Source organism: Leptodactylus fuscus, chromosome 11 (genome assembly GCF_031893055.1).
Source record: "Leptodactylus fuscus isolate aLepFus1 chromosome 11, aLepFus1.hap2, whole genome shotgun sequence".
NCBI lineage: Eukaryota > Metazoa > Chordata > Amphibia > Anura > Leptodactylidae > Leptodactylus > Leptodactylus fuscus.
This window is the reverse complement of record NC_134275.1, coordinates 61,200,396-61,220,896: the sequence shown is the minus strand read 5'-3', so window position 1 is coordinate 61,220,896 and position 20,501 is coordinate 61,200,396. Positions and strand designations below refer to the sequence as shown.

General features: G+C 42.1%; 1 protein-coding gene across 1 annotated transcript in view; it reads left to right on the top strand.

Annotated features, from left to right (window-relative positions):
- The window catches only part of ZNF185 (zinc finger protein 185 with LIM domain), a 78,116-nt gene that overhangs the window by 50,103 nt on the left and 7,512 nt on the right, over positions 1-20,501 (top strand). The window contains exons 20-32 of the mRNA XM_075260897.1: positions 713-784; positions 1,079-1,144; positions 1,240-1,353; positions 2,511-2,612; positions 3,320-3,373; positions 4,443-4,565; positions 5,221-5,313; positions 5,683-5,748; positions 6,602-6,658; positions 13,515-13,574; positions 14,978-15,037; positions 15,771-15,974; positions 17,361-17,465. Of these exons, the coding sequence (XP_075116998.1) occupies positions 713-784; positions 1,079-1,144; positions 1,240-1,353; positions 2,511-2,612; positions 3,320-3,373; positions 4,443-4,565; positions 5,221-5,313; positions 5,683-5,748; positions 6,602-6,658; positions 13,515-13,574; positions 14,978-15,037; positions 15,771-15,974; positions 17,361-17,465 (1,176 nt within the window). The remainder of the gene's footprint in view (positions 1-712; positions 785-1,078; positions 1,145-1,239; positions 1,354-2,510; positions 2,613-3,319; positions 3,374-4,442; positions 4,566-5,220; positions 5,314-5,682; positions 5,749-6,601; positions 6,659-13,514; positions 13,575-14,977; positions 15,038-15,770; positions 15,975-17,360; positions 17,466-20,501) is intronic.

Genomic DNA, 20,501 nt, shown 5'->3' with positions numbered 1-20,501 from the left:
AGAAAGTGAATTACAAAATAGGCAAGTAAAATGGAGGGATGTTTGTATGGTGCTCGCGCAAAAAAGGTGCAATGCTCTGCATGACCACTAGTCAAAAGACTGTACCTGTATGCTGCTGACCAGTCATATGGCTGTCGGGATAATGGAGCAAAGAGCTGCACAGCAAAAAGCATAAGAACCAATTGAAGCAAAGTCTTGATAGTAAATACAGACGGTTCCAAGAGACTGTTATTGGTTTGGTGTTGGAATTAGACAAGCAAGATCAATGCAGAAAATCCAAGCAAATAGGAAAAGGAAACCGTTGTCATATCCGGCAGCCGATCCTATAGCTGGGACCTTCAACATTATGTAGTCATTGGGTTTAAAACCGATATACCAGGCATAAGCAGCCGGAGCACAACAGTCTCTCAATGATAGTTACGCTATCCCACCAGCAGGCAGAGATGGTACTGTCTCTGTTGCAGATTTTGCTGCATTTTTGAGCCAAAACCAAGAACGGCTACAGAAGGAATGGGCGGTATATAGGAAGTTCTTATACTTCTACCTTCTCCTCAATCCAGTCCTGGCTTTGGCTGAAAAAGCCCTAGCAAAATCTGCAACAAAAGAATCTGCTTTTCCGCATTGTGGGGTCTCAGCCTAAAGAAGTCTTTTCTTGGTGTCTGTTGAGCTGATTGAATAGGCTATATATCAATATCACTGTTCTCTATGGCAGGGTGGAGACCACAAAGAAAAATGACGCTCTCCCAGAATCCCTGGCGTCTTATCTGTATGATGATGTCCACAGGTAATCTATGCCCAGTATCTCAGCCTTACATGTCTATGGGATCAATGATCCTAATGAGAAATTGACCAATGATAAGATATGAGAACGCTAATAGGCCAAAGAATATGAAAGCGGGTGAAGAAAATCTCAAAACTGATTGTATTATCTCCAGTAATAAACTAAGACTTACAAACTAGCACCACTTGTCAATCGCTCCTCGTACTTCCCATGTACATCGCGTCCAGATGATCTATAACCCAATACTGTATAACAGACTCTGAAGCTTTAATGTAGAATTGTATTTTGCATCTTCAGGTTTGAGAAAAGCTGGAAATCAAACCAACCTTCACAGTCATCCTCTCAGACAGTGACTACCACCAGGTTAGCTCCATGGTGTCATCTTCATTTCTCTTAATTAAAGGGGTCGTCCATCTCATCACTTTAAGCCACCTCATCTGCATTATTTCTTCTTATAGGGTTACTGACCGTCCAGAGAGTCCTAAACTGACCTCATGGAGCACTAACAGCCAGAGCAGAACTTCAGCGGTCAAACCTGAGCCCGCCAAGGTCACCATCATTCATGGTGAAAGGTAGGATATGTGTTTGGATACCTTTATGGAGAGGTCCAGTAGGTATAGGTCTATACGTTCTGGCATCATGCATCATACAACACGGACCAAGGGACACCATTTACTTACATAGTTACAGCATGCTGTCCCCATAGGGGCCAACAATGTCAATTATTAGTATGCTTTCAATGTATGGGGTAAAATCAGAGCTTTAATGCATAACTATGGACAATTAGTCATTAAAGGGAATGTTGGGGCTAGGAATCCCATTATAAACAAGCCATTAGGAGAGACCCACATGTGTGCGGCCATGTCTCCTTTCACTGTGGCCGTGAGACTGGACCCCTATTCTCAAGATAGATTTGGATCTCAGAAGTGGGACCTGCATCTACTGGGCATTTATGGCATATCCTAAGGATACAGCCATACACATACAGATGGAAATATCTCCCTCAGATTTTTATGAGTTATGCTGGGTTCACACCAGCGTCCGGTCTCCGTTCTGAGGTTTCTGTCTTCTGCATGCAGAAGATGGAAACCTGTCAGACCATGTCCGGCCGTGAGCGCCTGTGAGCGTTTTGTGCTCTCCGCGGCGAAACCGTTTTTTTTAAAACCGGACACAGAGTACTGCATGTCCGACCTTGTGTCCGATTTTCGCTGCGGAGAGCACAAAACGCTCACCGGCACTCACGGCCGGACACTTTTCAAACCCATTCATTTGAATGGATTTGAAAAATGCCTGCAGGTATCCGTCTCCTGTCCAGTTTCGGGCAGGAAACGGAAACCTGAAAGCAGAGACCCCGGGCGCAGATGTGAACGAGCCCTTAAATAATGGATTGTCAGGGCCCTCATCTATTAGAAAGAAAAAAAAGGTTGTGGAGGACCCAACACATCCAAGCATTATGTGGACAGCTCATTGATTTTACTTGGTAACATGTAATTCTTTATTTCTCCTGTGGAGGCACTGTAGGGATATTCAACACTAGGCTTGCCCATAAATTACAGCTGATCATTGAGAGTTTATGCAGAAGGACACCCTGTAATTGTTGGGGCACCTTATAATAAAAATAAATTGTGCAAAATCACCAATTTTTGGTCAATTTAGGAAATTAAGCAAAAATAATGAATGCGGTAATTGAAACACACTAAATATACTAAACATGTAACATTTTTTACAGTGATGCCAGTGACCCTAACATCCCAGTACTAACCTCCAGTACCACAAGAAGCTCAAACATCCAGCCAGGACCTGGGAAGATCACAGTCCTCAGAGAAGAAAAGTAGGGGAACAGATCTTGGTCCATCATGGCTATTTATATACTGTATGATACAATACAAAGGCGTCAAGTCGCATCTACCAATGGGGTGGCCATGGTGCTAGTTGTAGTGATGGTGGATATCAGAATATCACATTTGGAAGGATTTTGTGCCAAGACATAGCAATGGCAACTATGATGTCTGCATGCATATTTTTGCTGATAAGTATAACTTTAACCAATTTCTGGCAGCGGCTGGTGCATGCGCAATAAAGAGCGTTGCGCTGTCCTTAGCTTCAAAGGTGCAATGAACATAGTTACCAACTCTGAAGTTATTAAAATAGGATAGGCCATCAATATTAGATCTGCAGGGTCTGACACCCAGGACCTTTGCAGATCACCGGGACTGCTGCACGAACTGTAAGTACTGCTCTATTATAGTCTATGGCGGTACCTACACTTGCCGCTTGCTACAATTTGTACGGCAAGGAGCAGCCTTCCAATCTGCCTTGGTACCAGTCATCCGTGGGTCTCCTGGGTGTCGGTGCCCCCACAGATCTAATATTGTTAGCCTATACTAAGGATAGGACATCAATCATAGAAACAGGAGAACCCCTTTAAGGGACAGGTGCAATAGGCCATAGTCTGGCAATAGTCTGAATGGGTCTTATACCTTACAGACATGTTCTCTTATTTACAATTGTCTTTATTTGCAGCCATGACAATATCAGAGAATCACCGAGGCCTTCAGTGGAGAGCCGCTCTACCACCAGGACTACGGAAATGTAAGCATCCATTGTGTACAGGGTTACCTCAGACAGTAGTGAAGCTATAGGGGGTGCACATATCTGAGCCCTGGTATCTGAGGGTAGTCCCTAGGCCATTTCACACCCATATATATAATATGCATTGCTGCCCAGGCACATACAACGGTATTCCAACGTGGCATTTATGATAGATGTGGATGCCAGCACTAGGGCATTCAACAACCTTGAGACCAGGGGCCCATTCAAGGCCACAAGTGAATGAGAGATGGCCGCGCATGCGCAAATATTTCCATTTACTTGCACAGGATTTCCAGAAATTGCATAGGCAGTCTGCTCAGCTGGTATTTTCAGAAGTCCCATATATAGTCTCTAATATGACGTCTGTATTGCATTTGCTCCAATATTAGACCCTATAGCAGATACAGGCTACTTTACAATCTCATGGGCCTACAGTCTGTTGTAGACATATAGAAGGCCAGTGGGATACCTTCTGAAGAGGCAGATTTAGGCAACTACTATGGATCTCATAGTAAAAGGGCGACCCAGATCTGAACACAATATGCACAGTGTTTTCCTGCAGCCCCCACTAGGAGGCGCTCATTACATATCATTTATATAGCTCTGATTCAGTTATATGGTAGCTGGTTTAATTGTTATGTACTGAGCGCCCCCTACTGGACACCACACTAGAATCACAGTTATAGTTTACTATTGAACCAAACTGTGAATCTGGAGGTCACTGAGATGAATCAATCGATCTCTACCAATGCTCTCATAGATACATTGAACAATATGGCTTTTGGGCTGAATGCAATAGTTATGGGCCCACCTGCAATTTTGTTACGTTCTTGTGACATAGATTGCCATTCACTGGTACATTTTACCACTTTGCGACTTGGAATCAGGTTATGGGAAAGTTGGGTGTTACTTGTAATGATTTTAATAAACAGCAGAGTTTTCTATGGGCACAGTTTAACTATTTATACCCCAATACCAAATGACATGTGTGCTGATATATATCTGAATACTATAGTATGTAGTGTCCTCATGTGAATATGTCCAATTTCACACTACTGTATCTTCACAGAAGAAACGATGTCCCTGATTCCTTTAAATTGACGTCTTCATCACTGTCCACAAGTGTCACAGATAATACACAGCCCAGAACACAGGCCGGACCCGGGAGGATCACCGTAGTCCGAGACAATGGGTAACTACTGACTCAATGTCTACAGCACATACTGACTCAATGCTCATCTCTATATCTATCTATCTATCTATCTATCTATCTATCTATCTATCTATCTATCTATCTAACTATCTATCTATCTATCTATCTATCTATCTATCTATCAAATCAAAAAAGCTTTATTGGCACGTCCGAATAGATATTTGGCATTGCCAAAGCTAGTAAAGTGGGGGGAGTTGGACTCGGGTGGGTGAGTGGTGGGTATGGTGGGGGTCGGGTGGGTGGTTTGGGGTATAACAGTCCGTGGAGTCTCATCTTCCTCTTCGTTGGTGACCGTTATATGGGGAGGTGGGGTGGCATCTATCTATCTATCTATCTATCTATCTATCTATCTATCTATCTATCTCCTATCTATCTATCTATCTATCTATCTATCTCATATCTATCTCTATCTATCTATCATTTATCATCTATCTATCTCCTATCTATCTATCTATCTATCTATCTATCTATCTATCTATCTATATCTATCTCATATCTATCTATCTATCTATCTATCTATCTCTAGTATCTATCTATCTATCTATCTATCTATCTATCTATCTATCTATCTATCTATCTATCTATCGTTCTATGATCTGCACACAGTAACTCCATCTCTCCCATTATATTCCAGTGATGTAGATAACAGCAGAGTATCCAGCAGAACAACAGAAATAACAACTTCTACAACACGCGCTAAAATCACCATCGAGACACTAAGTGACAGGTGAGAGATGTTATGTGTAGAGATAAAACCACCTACCAATACCCTCATAGCTGGACTACTGTGGTAACGTCACACAGGGGTTATTACAGTATAACCTTATACCCTGGTCTGATAGAAATATCCAGGGGTCTGACTCCCTGCACCTCGGCTGATGAGCCATATCAAGGGACTGTGGTGCTTGGGTAAGCCCTGTGGCTTTTATTTCGGCCATGTTCATGAAGCACACCCCTATGTCTGCTGTAGGTTGGACATACAGAATTCTATATTATTAAGCAAATGCCAGATTATCAGACCAAATGTTAGCTTGAAGGAATTTCATTGAACTGCACTCAGCATATCGGTAGTGAATGTATTGTATTATATTCCCAGCACACCTCCTGAACCTAAACCCAGAGTGGAAACCAAGCCCAGGGAAGCCGCAGCCGCTAATACAAGGTCGGTTCTTCATCTTCATCATGTATCTTATTAAGGAGATCTGATTCCTTCACCACTATTATACTCTTCTCCTGGCCCTTATCTTCAATCTGACAGCCTTGTTTATTTTATATTCCTCTCTCTATCCAGCCTTACACACAGAGCTCTATGGAGAAGGGAGGGGTGGAGTAGGAGGCTGCTGCTGGCTGGTTAATTGATCACTCTGTGCACTTCCAGCCTCTTATCTACAACCTAATTAATTTAAAAGAGGTTGGAACAGCAGCAATTATTTGAGTGTCTTTTCTATCCCCCTCCCCTCTTCAAAGACTGATATGTAGAAAGTAATTGCCTGAAAAGTGGAGAAGAAAACATATTACTTTAATAAGATAAATTACAAAATTCCATATAATCACCCATACTATTCATATATGAAAAGGTGTTTCTAACTGGAGGTACACTTTAAGAAACACTGCTTAAACTCTATCTGGTATACATAAAGCATTGTATCATAATGGCATCAAGTCCAGATCCTGAAATCATTGAGTCGTATTCTTCAAGAGGTTTTGCCTTGATAGATACAGTATTTGCGCCTGTCTATTGTCTGGTGGGAATCTGACCAATGGGACTGGCAGTCCCAGTACATAGGTACCTGACTACCCATGTTTGGTCACTATCCATTATTATTATTATTATTTATTTATATAGCACCATTAATTCCATGGTGCTTTAAAGAGTATGAGAGATTTGTAGACCTGTCCACAGACACCATTGTTCTCAGGGGGTTCTACATATGCTATAAATGTCAGTCTTTTATAATAATATTGCCAGTGGGAACTATGGCGTTGCATTTAATATGTCCACCTGTATATTGCAGTGATAACCGGCACGATCTCATCAGTTGGTCCGACTTGGATACCAACACCACCACCAGGTATGTTATAGCTGAAATTAAAATATCAGCAGGAGCAAAATATATCATACAAGCCATTGGAGGGAACTGGTGGATGGGAGTAGTTGCCGCCAGTGGCCAGGAGCATTGAAGTGACACCTCCTGCTCACCTCCCAAGTTGGGGCAGTGTTGAGGGGGCCTGCGCTATAGCTGATGGTGATTATAGTTTCCCCGGGGCACTTGTGGTTGGAAGGAGTGTCTATGCCAGGTGATGGCGGTTGGAGAGGTATGTATGGTAATCACAGGAATGACAGCAGTTGTAGTTGAAGAAAATGTTGGCACTTACTGAGATAATGGCAACCAATGTAGTGTAGTAGGACAACGGGAGTAACACTGCAGAAGATGATACTGAGTCATGTGGAGAGGAAAGTAGGTCATGAAGTACTTTTCTCTCCACATGTTCCGTGCGGATACCGTGCATAATCCCATTAGGGATGGTTCACACAGGGCTCCGCGATGGGATGCCGGTGCAGTGCAGTGCTGGCGTTCCACTCCGGATTAGGCCCAAATGAATAAGTCTAGTCCGGAGGGAGCTGTCACGAAGCGGACGCCACTGCTTACTCAGCCGCGGAATCCGCCTGAAGAAAGGGCAGCTCGCTTCTTTTTGCACAAGCAGAAACACACCGCTAGCGCAAAAAGGAACGCTAACCGTCTACATAGACCTCTATTGTGAGGGGGCGGATTTTGAGGTGGATTTGGCGTCAAAATCCACCCCCTGTGAACATGCCCTTATAGTCTATGGGGTCCGTGTGCTTTCATAAGCTCACCGCTTGTCAATGCGTTTGGTATTCCGTTCGGGGGTCTCCAAGCAGAAGCCCCAAATGGAATACCGAATGCAGGTGTGAACCAGGCCTTAGACTTTATGTCATTATCACACCCGCCTGTCTCCCTCCCCTAATAAAACCACTGTACATATTCCTAGTATTGCCATTAGTACATGGTGCGGCTCAGTTACATGCAATACCGAGTTGCGCTTATTGACCATGTTTTTATGCCGTCTACTATATTCTAGTCCCACTAGATGGCAGTAGTGAGAAGGTCTTGTGACTGGTTTTGTTTAGTTTTGTGACTCTTCTCCCATGTCAATCCTCTCTCAGATGTTCTTGTGTAACACTCACATGTATATCACAGCTACATAACTCAGAAGTGAATCCAGCCACATGTCAGGGGCGACAGCCGTGGTGTTCAGCATATGTTAGACTCAAATTCTTAAAATGTTTATCCCCCCATTGGTGTAATCCCCATATATATATATATATATATATATATATATATATATATATATATATAAAAAAAAAAAAGTGATTGCTATCTTCTAGAAACAGTGCCACACCTGTCCATAGGCTGTATCTGGTATTACACCTCAGATCCAATGAAGTGACAACCTATGACCATATGAAGATAAGACAAGTAACATAGTCACACTATGTCATATCCACATTATAGCATCACATACTAGGAACTAGAAAGTCACCATGCAGAAACAACCTCTGAATAAATGACATGCAGTTATGCAGATCTCCGTAGGAGATCAATTATATCTTAATGATATGGATTCCCACGTGAGTGATAAAGTTCCAGGACCTACTAACTCATAGGCTATGTTCACATATTCGGGATTATGTAAGGATATTGGTGAGTACGGGTGCAATGTCACTAAGTTGGCCCCTTGATTTGGACAGCCCTTTGCCATACTGGATTCCTTCCAGCACCAGGGCAGTATGTGCTCATATATGAGTCGATGGGGTGGTGGCAAGATAAGGAAAGCAAAATAACCGTAAACTTTTCAGATTCTGCTACTTGGTGGTCATGGCAGGGTGCGGCTCCATGACAAGTTTTCCTATGGGGCCCAAGGGTTACTTGTTATGTCCCTGTTGTCTATCGAAGACATTGTATTTTAAGATCTCCAATATCAGGAATGATAAACTTTGTCTTCTCATTCGTGCCTGATACGAAGCAGCTTCTTCCTTTTAGAAGGCACCCTAGTTGTAGAAGGTATTTACTCCGCAGCCACAGAAGGTGCAGTAATAACCCATACAGCTCATTACACAATGGCGCATTATGTAAAGCGTATTTAATGCTGTTTATTTTCCTGTGGTTTACTTCTTATGTGGTAACTAGTTTCTTTCTCATGAATGTACATATTCATTTCAGTCGGTACAATAAGGAGAAGCATTGCCAACATCAACACACTCAACAATGACACAATTCCCTGTGGTCTCTGTGACGTAACAGCAAAGATTTCCCTTCCAAGCCTAGAAGAAGAGTGACAAACTGTGTGTTTGTCAGTCTCAATGTACTCCTATGTGATGCAGATTTCAGGCCATCTCCTCTGCCCCCTGTTTTTTTATTTTTTTTGTCAGGGGAGATCAAGGCAAATGTACATCTCTTAGGAATACACTGAAGGTTCTGCACACAGCACACACATACATAATACAGACAATGGGTGTTTTATAACTCTGCAGCTAATCATTGTATAGGCTAGCCTACTCTATGATACGCTATCACAGGTCTCCTGCTCCGTTATTTAAGGTAGAAATTATATATCTAGAGGGGCATACAAAGAAATAAGAATTTTTTTTTTTACCTGCCTACACATTGGTAACATTTCTGACATGAAAAACTCTTCTGACGTAGACGGTTGTAAAATATTACAGGAAAATGCTTTCAGAGTATTGGACATGACACTTAAGTTTTATAAAGGCGTGAAGTATTACTGGGAAATGCTTTCGGAGTATTGGACATGGTACTTTATTTTTATAATACTTTATTACACTTACGTCCAAGTTATTACCTGTATGAGTAAGAGAAGAACAGGATAAGTGACTCCTGAAAGGTAACTGTGAATGTAACATCTTACCCAAAAGTCTTATACAATATGGGATAATGGGTTGCCTTCCAAAATTGGTGTAATCTCAGTCTGTACACCCATGCCTATGGCCAGCTGTAGGTTATATAACTTATTTGATATGTAATAGTTAAGCTGACCACCCAACTACATTAGATATTTTTTGGTGGGACTGGGTGGTACATATAATGTATATGAGGATATTACATCTATTCTTTTTTTATGTAGATTGTGAGCCTCATATAGGGCTCACAATGTACATTTTTCCCTATCAGTATGATAGGGAGTATGAGATGGAAATCCACGCAAACACGGGGAGAACATACAAACTCCTTGCATATGGTTTTTTGCCCTTGGCAGGATTCGAACCGAGGACTCAAGCACTGCAAGGCTGCAGTGCTAACCACTGAGCCACCGTGTGGCCCCCTGATATTATATCTCTTCTGTGATAGCAAATTCCAGGACCAAGAAGGATCAGACATGTTGGATTTCAGCATGCCCAATTCTTTGTCTATGAATGATACAGGATGTCTCCAGAGTAGTCTGGCAATGGCTTATTCCTCTTCCCCTCTCCCCATTGAAATCACATATAAACCCAACTGAGCAGGCTTGTTTATGGCGGAGTTTCGAGGAATAGCTGTCATCCGAAGAAACGTTCGGCTGACAACTTTTTGTAGTCCCTTGGTTTTGACTATATCATGTCTTGACACTCAACGTGCCCATGTGACCAATGTGGCTTGATCACGGGGCTCAGCAGTGACCAGCATGACATCACCGAGGAGACCCAGGGAGCGCCAGAGATGGGAAGGCATCTCCCCTGGACCACCACCTATTATATTCTAGGTAGGGTTGAGCGATTGGGATCGGAAAAGGTCGGATCCCGATCGGCGATCGAGCAAATTTCACGATTGCGATCAGGATCAGCTGGAAAATGATCGGAAATCAGATTTTTAAATCTCAAGATCGGCTCAACCCTAAAAGTGACTTTTCCCATAGAGAAGCATTGACTAGGGTTGAGCGACTGGGATCGGGAAAGATCGGATCCCGATCGGCGATCGAGCAAATTTCACAATCGGGATCGGGATCAGCTGGAAAATGATCGGAAATCGGATTTTAATCGAAATCGAAATCGATCCTGAAATCTCAACCCTAATTCTAGGATATGAAGAGTATAATTTCAAATATGCTTCTATCTGGACTTGTTCGACCCAAAACAAATTTAGAACCCAAGCCACCAGAACCCAAAATGAAATAAATCATGGGAGGTTCACCCATCTCTTGGTTGTTTTTTTTTTTTTTTGGGGGGGGGTTACCACTTTCCACATCCATAAGCAATGATAGATGATCTCATGACCCAGAGACATCTCCGAGTTTTGAAGAATAGTTTGTGCCTTAGAATAATAGAACTTCCTTCCCATTTTTTATCCATTTATACAATGCTATATATTAGAGAGTATCATTTACACAAAAACAGCAGTCACATCCACCTGATCTTCTTCCTGACTCACTCATCCTTCCTGTCATATTCCCTTGTGTTTAGCCCTTAACTATATTAATTTGCAGTGACACGAAGTAGAAATATGACAGCCATGTAACAATGCTTAATTCATGCGAGGGCTCGGGCTGTGGGAGTAGAACAGCACCTTGGTCACACCCTACATACTGATATCTGACCCAAGGTACCTTGAAATAGTAAACTGGTTGAGTGAGAAGCGCTGAAGGTTACATTTGGAAGAAGTGGACGTAGCAGCAAGTTTGACTCAGCCGAAGAGGCGCAGTAAGTTTACAATTTAGGGGCTTAGAATTTGGGCTGGTTACAATAGGTGACGGAGTATAATGCTGCAACTATAGTGAGCATGGTGGAAATGCTAGGCATGGACTGAAAAGTGGAATAACGTATAATAGAGCTGTGCTATGTATAGGCTAAAGGGATTTTGGGTAAGTGTCAAATCTTAGAACTCCATTTGCAGGAGGCGAGTTGTGTTATTTGCCTATGGCTACCCGATAATCTGTATAAGAGACAAGGGCCACCATCATGTGGGCCATTTTCCTCCAGCATATCTGCAAATAACATCTACTGATATTTAAGCAGATTTATAGTCTAATGTAGTAAAGGAGTGAATAGTAAAATCCCTGGAAATTTAGAGTAGAGGAATTTTTTTATATCCCTGTTGGTCTAGGGTAGAGAAGGGGTTAATGGTAATATGGCTTGTGAGCTGGGTTAGTTAAGAGATTTATGGTAACCTCCCTGGTGGTCTAGAGTAGTAAAGGGGGTTAATGGTAACATCCTTTGTGATACTGGGTAGTGAAGGGGTTCATAGATACATCTCTGGTGGTCTAGGGCTGGTAACTGGGGAAGAGACTAAGTTAATACAAAAATGATCCAACACAATGCAGTGTATACAAAAAGAAGGTTATAGGAGCTTGGGGGGCAGGTGTTTTAACACGACCTGTGATTTGGGCAGACTCCTTATGGAGCTGCAGAGGCTGTGCAGGCCAGGGGTGTAACTGAAAGGGTTGCAGAGGGTGTGGTTGCATCTAGGTAAGGCAGCCTTAGGGGGGCCCATAGGGTGTCTATTTCCAATATGGGGAGACTAGTACTATAAACAGTACATTATAAATAGGGGAACCTACTACAGATTTTGCATAGGGTCCCACAAGTTTCATGCCCACCCTTTGTCTGTACGTGTCAGATACATTAAACTACTGTATATATACGTGAAGCATCTACCTAAGTGGAAAAAAACACAAGGGTTGCTGATAACAGGGAGCAATAGTTTGGTTTTAACTGGACAGCAAATGCAGATGATATAGATTTTAGGTTTTGTATCCCTCCATAAAGTATTTGTAGGACTATCTTATCCTATAACTTTCCACTGAGCCGTATAACCTATGACTGGGCGAAACATATATTGTCAGAGAGCGATTTACTTCTAGATACTATGCATATTTGTATAGGATAGCTCCACCTGATCTATATTGTGTAATATCTAATGGCTGAGTCATAGCAATAGCTATATAGGATGAGTTATGCTAAAGGTATTATATGCAATGAACTAGATAGAAAATGATAAATTTGCTTAGAATCAAGGTCGGACACTAGTATTGCTCATGGGTAGTAAAGACTCATAGGACTGCCCTTCCGCTTTGCAATGATGATGCAACCTGTCTTCTGAATGTGTCAAGGATGTGAGGTGTCTCAAGGAACTAACACTCCACCCCCGCAATAGTAACCAATGAGACCATTAGTTTCTTAATGTAGCTTGCAAAAGTCCATAAGCCTACTGTCTCCGGGGATATATCTGTAGCGGGGATTAGGGAGAGCACTTACCTTGGTCAGCACATTTAGCTAAAGGGCTATGGCAATGAACCTAGCTTTACATACAGTTTATCTGCACCCCTGTCCCATTATATTCCATATTTTGCAATGCAAGATTCTGATATATACAGCACTGAACACAAAATTTTAGGCAGGTGTGGACATTGGGCCACAGGAAGGAGGTTGTTCCTGCAACCTTGGAGAACTAAGCACAGATCATTTGTGGATATAGGCTTGCTCCAATCCATCTTCTCTTCATGTAATCCCAGACAGACTAGATGATGTTGAGATCCAGACTCTGTGGGGGCTGTATCATCACTTCCAGGACTCCTCCTCCAAAGGACAAGAGTCACACCAAATATTGATTTGATTTGATTGGCAATCTAATACTGATGTTGGGTGATATAAAAGTAAAAACTTATCAACATTACAATTCGTGAAAGGGCTTACAAATGTAATGTCACCGAAAACCAGTTTAATCCTTGGTGGACACCCATATACTCATACCCATCATTGTGTCAAAGTGAACAATAGTCATGGCTGGTGACAATGACATAATGGCTGAGCTTGTGGACTCTTCCTTTGTAATGGTAATTGTACTGTGACTAGCTAAAGAGTAACATAATGGAGATGGTTATAATTGTAATAATGATTTCTATGTTGTTTAATAGGGTTGCAAAGGAAAGGTCCGTCTCCCCAACGCCATTGCCCCGGCTTACCAACAAAGACAGGTTAGTGCTACATGACATAGCATGCTATTAGGTGCCATTATGTCTATACACTCATCATTGTGTGGTTGCATTTTTCTGATTTCATGTTTTCCTGTCGCATTAACCATGCTGTCTGATGGTTCATATCTGCATCAAAGTCTGGAATAGAGTCCGTCTAAAATCGTGGACGAAAATGTCCTGGATGCAGGGAAAAAATGGATACCTGACAGACCCCATTACAATCTATAGGCTCCCTTGGGATTCATTGTTATCCATTCCACTGTTAGGCCTAATGCACATGTCCGACTGTGCAGGCCGATGCTCCTTGGAGGAGGCATCTGATGGTCTATTCCAATAAACATAGAGCAGGTCTTATCCTGCTTCGTGTCATCGGAACAGGACACATCGAAAGCCCCCATAGAGGTGAGGACATCATGGTATGCCCTTGGATATCACTCTGACGTTCATCTGAGAGAGCACACTTGGTCATGGGCATGGGGCCTTATTCCCACTGTTCAGATTTTGCCCCATCATGCATCGTTATCACAAACACCTTCTTGTAATGTCTTCATCTCTAAAAGGAGCAAAAAATAAATAAATAAATAAATAAATAAATAAATAGAATATATAATACAAGCAAACCGGAGATAAACTAGCCATCACTATTTGCCCATTATGATCCTGATACAGTCTTGTAGAAATCCTACAGGGAAGAAGGGATTAATCTCCTGCTGATCTCTATGGGATACGGACTGGGGGGAGGAGGGGAGGTTGAACAATCTTACTACTGCAGACAGGACACAGCAGGGAGGCTTCTGCTTCAGCCAGTTGTCTTACACCAAACACCGGCCATTGATAAGGAAAGGCCATAGCAGATCTTCTGGGACACATAAGGAAGGCCTCTTATATATTTCTCAGATTTAATTGGTGTATGAGAAAGCCAAAAGCAATAAAAGTGGTTACCAGTGAAAAAGCTGCAAATCCCATAGACTATAATGGGATCCGGCAGGCTTTTGTCAGCTTCAGTATAAAACCGGTGGAGAGAAGAGTCTTCCTTGCAGGACTTTGCTTTCTGTCAATTTTAAGTGGAGTCTGTGTCAGAATCTCCTACGGAAACTCTATCGCAGATGTGAACCTAGTCTTATTGAGTAGGAAGAATGTCATCGCCTGATCTACCAACTATTTTTTTCTGGCTTCCCTTTGAGAACATGTCATAGATTATGGAAGGTGGTTGTCCTAAGAAAAGGCATGGTTAACCACAAAGATGACATTTATGACCGAATACTGTGCAAGAATCATTTTATAGAAGTGATGGAAGCCGAAGACGTAGATTCTTGTCCTTGACTGGACAGAACAGACTAGTGCCTGTACATGCTTTGTAACCACTAGTATCAATAATTGAACTTTTTACTGTCTTTTGCCAGTGAGAAGACTTCAGAGGGACCTCCACTTATTATCATCTCCCCCGAGCTCAACAGTAACAGGTATGTACCCTAAAGGTCTTCATCATCCAAGAAATCCAGGGGAACATGATAAAAAAAACAATATGGAGATCCTCTAGGGCAGTGTTCCTTAACCTGTTTGTAAACTGAAAACATGTCCATTAAAAATATAATAAAATAAAATTATCATGGTCTCTGAGCCCCCAAAACAAGAGGATTCTAGGTACAGGTCAGTACCCCTTTAAATCTGTTTGATATAGGTAAGCATGGAAATCCATAGATAAGTCTTCAATATCTGATCGGTAGGGGTCCAACAAGCAGAACCCCAACAGATCAGCTGTATGAAGAGACCCCAGCAGATAGGGGAGCTCTACACTCTCTGCATAGCAAATACAGTGCCATACATTGCATAGGGGCAGTGATTGGTATTGCAGATCAACCCAATTCACTTAAAGGGGACTGATGGTGAGCATGACGTCATCAGCACAGGGAAGAGAGCCATGGCATCTGCAAACAGCTGGTTGGTGGGGGTCCTGGGTGTCAGGGTCACACTGGCTCAAGGATAGGCCATCAATATATTAGTCACAGATGAACCCAAGAACTTTAAAGTGCCTTTGTTTGTTGGAACTTTCATGTCTGTTTATTTCCGTAAAGAAATGCTGTAACTTAAAATAAAACTTTTACCAGACTGGTCCATATTTTACCTTTTTAACTAAATATTTCTAAGAATCTTTTGAATTAAACTTTAAATTTTGAGTTATACTTTATTTTCCAGAACCAACCAGCCTTCGAAACCTGGCGTTATCACCACATTGGATGAGACAAAAGTCAAGGAGACCAGATACCGGGTTTCTGAGAGCCTTGACGAACCCGAATCTTATACCAGCAATACTCCAGGAATCAGAAGAGTGACTGTGACCAGCACCGAAACGCAATCTGAGCGCCCTAGGACCCCAGAGCAGAGAAGCAGCTCCCCAAGGTTATTACCTCCATATTCTATATCATTATATGCTTTAGGACTCATGATGTATGGTCATTCACATTATAGCTTAATCTGGTATTTCCTGAAAGGATCACGTCCTTCTTATTAAAGTGAATCATTAAAGTTAATAACTTAATCAGATATCCAAAATGCAGCAAATAACCTATGTCATTTCTGTGTCTAATGTCAGATTTTATTAACATGCCAATATGCGCTCCTTATACTGTACCCATATACTTGGACAGGTAGTAAACAACTTTTCACAAATTAATAGCACATGTGAATATAAGAAACTTTGTCGTGTATCTTATTTTAAAAATTTGTTTCCTTCCCCAAATGATTTTGCTACGTTTTACATAGAAGTCTATGGAGGAGGCTGCTGGAAAAGGCACATAAATAGCAGCAGCTGTTAAACTTTGCTACACTATGAGTCCAGGAGCTTCTATAACACCACTACATTTCCAGATAAAATGCTATCACTGCACAGAATTAGGCAACACATCAATTAATAGCTGCCTCCCCTCCCTTCTCCATAGACTTCTGTTTGTGAGCGGGATATGGAGACAGACTCTATACAAATCAACAGTCTGAGTGAAGATAAGGAGGAGGAAAGCATCCTAATAAGATTACTTTAATAAGATATAGTAAAAAGTTTCTTATAGTCACTGTACTAGTCATTTATGTAATTGTAGGTACGCTTTATAATGCATCTATACTGTGGTGCGGTGATCATGTATTAGATAAATGTCAGTCGATACCAGTCATTTTTTAGGCTTCTAACAGAGGAGTCTGCCAACAACTTATTCCATCCTGTCTATTAACCTTTAAGTACTATCGTGGTGTCTATCATAATGATATGTTTATGATAGTGGTGTATGATAGACACCATGATAATACTTAGGGTATGTTCACACGGTGGAATTTGCATTCTGCAAGTGAACAGTTCCGCATGGCTAGCCGTGACGGGATGCTAGTGCAGTGCACCGCCATCAGGTCACACCATCACAGCATTCAAGCCTCACGCCTTGGCTCAGTCAGCAAGATAGGGCATCTAGCTAGCTAGCGGAAAAAAAGCGAGCGAGAAAGCGAGAAGTCAATAAGAGCCATTTTTGACCCGGATTTTGAGGCAGATTCCACGTCAAAATCCGGTCCAAAAAACTCCATTTGAACTAGCCCTTAAGGTTTAAGAACAAGCGCAACTGAGTCAAGTGTGCATCAATATGAAGGTCAGGAGTTATAGCTGCTGCCCCAAAGAGCCTCCTGCCATCAATTACCTAAAGTCTATGGCCAACCTAACACCCACCAGTGTCAATGCCAATACCGACGGACCGTATTGATGAACCGCAGAAGATCCTGATGACTTTTTCTTATCTCTTATTTCAGACCCACCCCACGTCCTCGTGAAACCACTAGCACCACAGTGACTGAGTCCAGATACCGAGTTCCAGAAGATCTTGACGACACAATGCTGGAAGCAGGTCCATCCAGGTAATTTACATTTACTACTGCCTTGAGGACAGTCAGAGATTAAAGTGAAAGGAATAGTAATAAGTCATATGTATCATCGTCCTATGAGTTGAATATATGCCTTGTGAAGGATACCATTTCCCTGCATTGATATCCAGCTACTAGGACAATAATTCTTAGGGAAAATGTATTGAAAATAACTCTCCTCCAGATGGGAGTATGATGTCTATGGACCATCTATATGTATAGTCAATATCCGACATGATAAATAAACTAGAGATTGGTTGGGTTGTCAGTACCAGGGGTGTAGATATTGGGGTACAGTGATATTAGTTGCTACCGGGCCCCAGAGTTCCCAACTACGTAAAATATACCAGTACTGTAAATGGCACAGGGTAGGTGGGGACCCCATTACAGTCTTTGCTTTGGGGCCTAGGAGTTTTACGTTAGGCCTCTGGTCAGTACAAAGCTTAGCTGGCTGTGAATGCTACCACGTATACTGCCACATAGTCCCCATAAGGCAGTGAAATGCCTCCATACTGATATGTTTACTCTCTGATCCCCGGATTTTAGCTGTGCCTATCCCTTTTACTCAATGTGGCGCCAGTGACAGCTCTATTTATTCTTTGTATTACTGTAACACGTATTGATGGATGGAATAGTTGAATGGTTTCCAATGTCATTGAGATCTGTTTGTCTTCGCTACATAGCTCTATTATTGTACATGAATAGCTCCGATGTTAATAGTTCATTCTTGGAATAGTATTACAATACATGCCCTCATATCAATCACAACTAGACTTATTATTGACAGATCCCATAGCTAAATTGTAGTGTGACAACCCTATATGTACAGCCCTTGGTTGGAGGGTTCATATAAAAAAAATATAAAAATAGATATACTGATCACAATACATATAGTTTCTTTAGGTAGGTTAGACATGGCCAACTTCTGGCCAGAAAACCTGGTCCATGTGTTATATGAATATACCATACCAGCTCAGTATGTCAGTGCTGTTGAGCCGAGCTGTGTTCGGGCTGCTAAATCAGGAAAATACATGGACTGAGTTTCCAGGTCTGAACTCAACAGTGTGCAACCCTCCATAGGGTATATTCAGGCACAGCAGATTTGTTGTAGAAATTCAGTTGCTTACCCTAACCTATCTATCTGCAGGGCTGGGTTGATATACTGGTTCTGGTGACCCTAACCTATCTATCTGCAGATCTCGTTTGATATGCTGGTTCTGGTGACACTAACCTATCTATTTGCAGGACTGGGGTGATATGCTGGTTCTGGTAACCGTAACCTATCTATCTGCAGATCTGGTTTTATATGTTGGTTCTGGTGACCCTAACCTCTATCTATCTGCAGATCTCGTTTGATATGCTCGTTCTGGTGACACCAGCCTATCTATCTGCAGGGCTGGGTTGATATGCGGGTTCTGATAACTGTAACCTATCTATCTGCAGATCTGGTTTTATATACTGGTTCTGGTGACCCTAACCTATCTATCTGCAGGGCTGAGTTGATATGTAGGTTCTGGTAACTGTAACCTATCTATCTGCAGGGCTGGGATGATATGTTGGCTCTGGTGACACTAACCTATCTATCTGCTGATCTCGTTTGATATGCTGGTTCTGGTGACATTAACCTATCTATCTGCAGATCTGGTTTTATATGCTGGTTCGGGTGACCCTAATCTATCTATCTACAGGGCTGGGTTGATATGCTGGTTCTGGAAACCCTAACCTATCTATCTGCAGATCTGGTTTGATCCACTGATTCTGGTGATAGACTCCTTTTAATGCACTTTCTGTACATCGTTGCTTACTCCCCTCCACATACACCCATGAAGATCACAATATAGTTTTGTTTCCTTCCCATCTACCCAAAAAAATTCCTCAGTAACATTTCAGTGAAGGGTGTAACCTAACCTGAAGATAAGTGCCTAAAGTTCCCTATTTGTCATCATGTCACTAGGGAGGTGACCGGCCTCGAGGCAAAGGATTTGACATTTCTATATGTGTGCGGCTCACACTTTGTACATATATGTTGGTTTTCAGCATTCCCAGCATGCTTGGGACTGGTGCAGTCGATATTTTGAAGGACGTGGCCCATTGGAGAACTGGTTCTACCAGCGCTCTGTACTATGCTATATCTGAGTGATTCATCATCGCTATGTGCACATTCAGCTGTATATCATAGTACATGTAGATTCCTATTCTGCGGTATTAAAGATGATGATATAGCGTACATCCCATTTATACAGTAACATATAGACAGGACATGCTCCTCTATCATTATAGAATGTATGTTATACCCCAGGTAGATGGTACGTGGAGGTTAATCCTGTTACTAATGCAAAAGAGTCATTTAAAGTAGCAGCCAGTGAAGAGTTAATAGTACGTTTTATGGATCTAGTAAATTCTTTAAATTCCTGAATACAGATTATAAATGAAGAAGAAGATTATTGAAACCGAGAACCTCTAAAAACCTCAATATTCAGGTTAGGCTACAGTTAAAGGGCTCTTCTATATCTATGTAATAAAAGTATCGTAAAAAGTTCTGCAACTTTTTAATATAATTTTGGGTCACTATTTTTGAGATCTCTTAAAGGGATCCTATCATTAAAATTGTATTTTTTCTGCCTACCATGTTGGTATAGCCTTCAGAAAGGCTACTCTTTTCCTACCATTAGAAGTCTTCTCCATGCCGCCGTTCGGTAGGAATCCTGGTTTTTGTCGGTTCTCTCGCAGCACTGGGGGCATCCCCAGTGCTGTGAGAGAAATCTCCAGCACCGCCTTCATCTTCGTCTGGAATGGCCTCTCTTCGCATCTTCTTCCGGAGCTGGGCTCAAACTTCTAGGCCTCGGCAAAGCCGATTGCGCATGCCCACCGGCCACAAGAAAATGGCTTACTGTGTAAGCGGCCATTCTCTTGTGGCCTGTGGGCATGCACAGTTTGAACCCAGCGCCGGAAAAAGACGCGAAGAGAGGCCGTTCCAGACGAAGATGGAGGCAGCGCTGGAGAGTTCTCTCCCCAGCATTGGGCTACCCC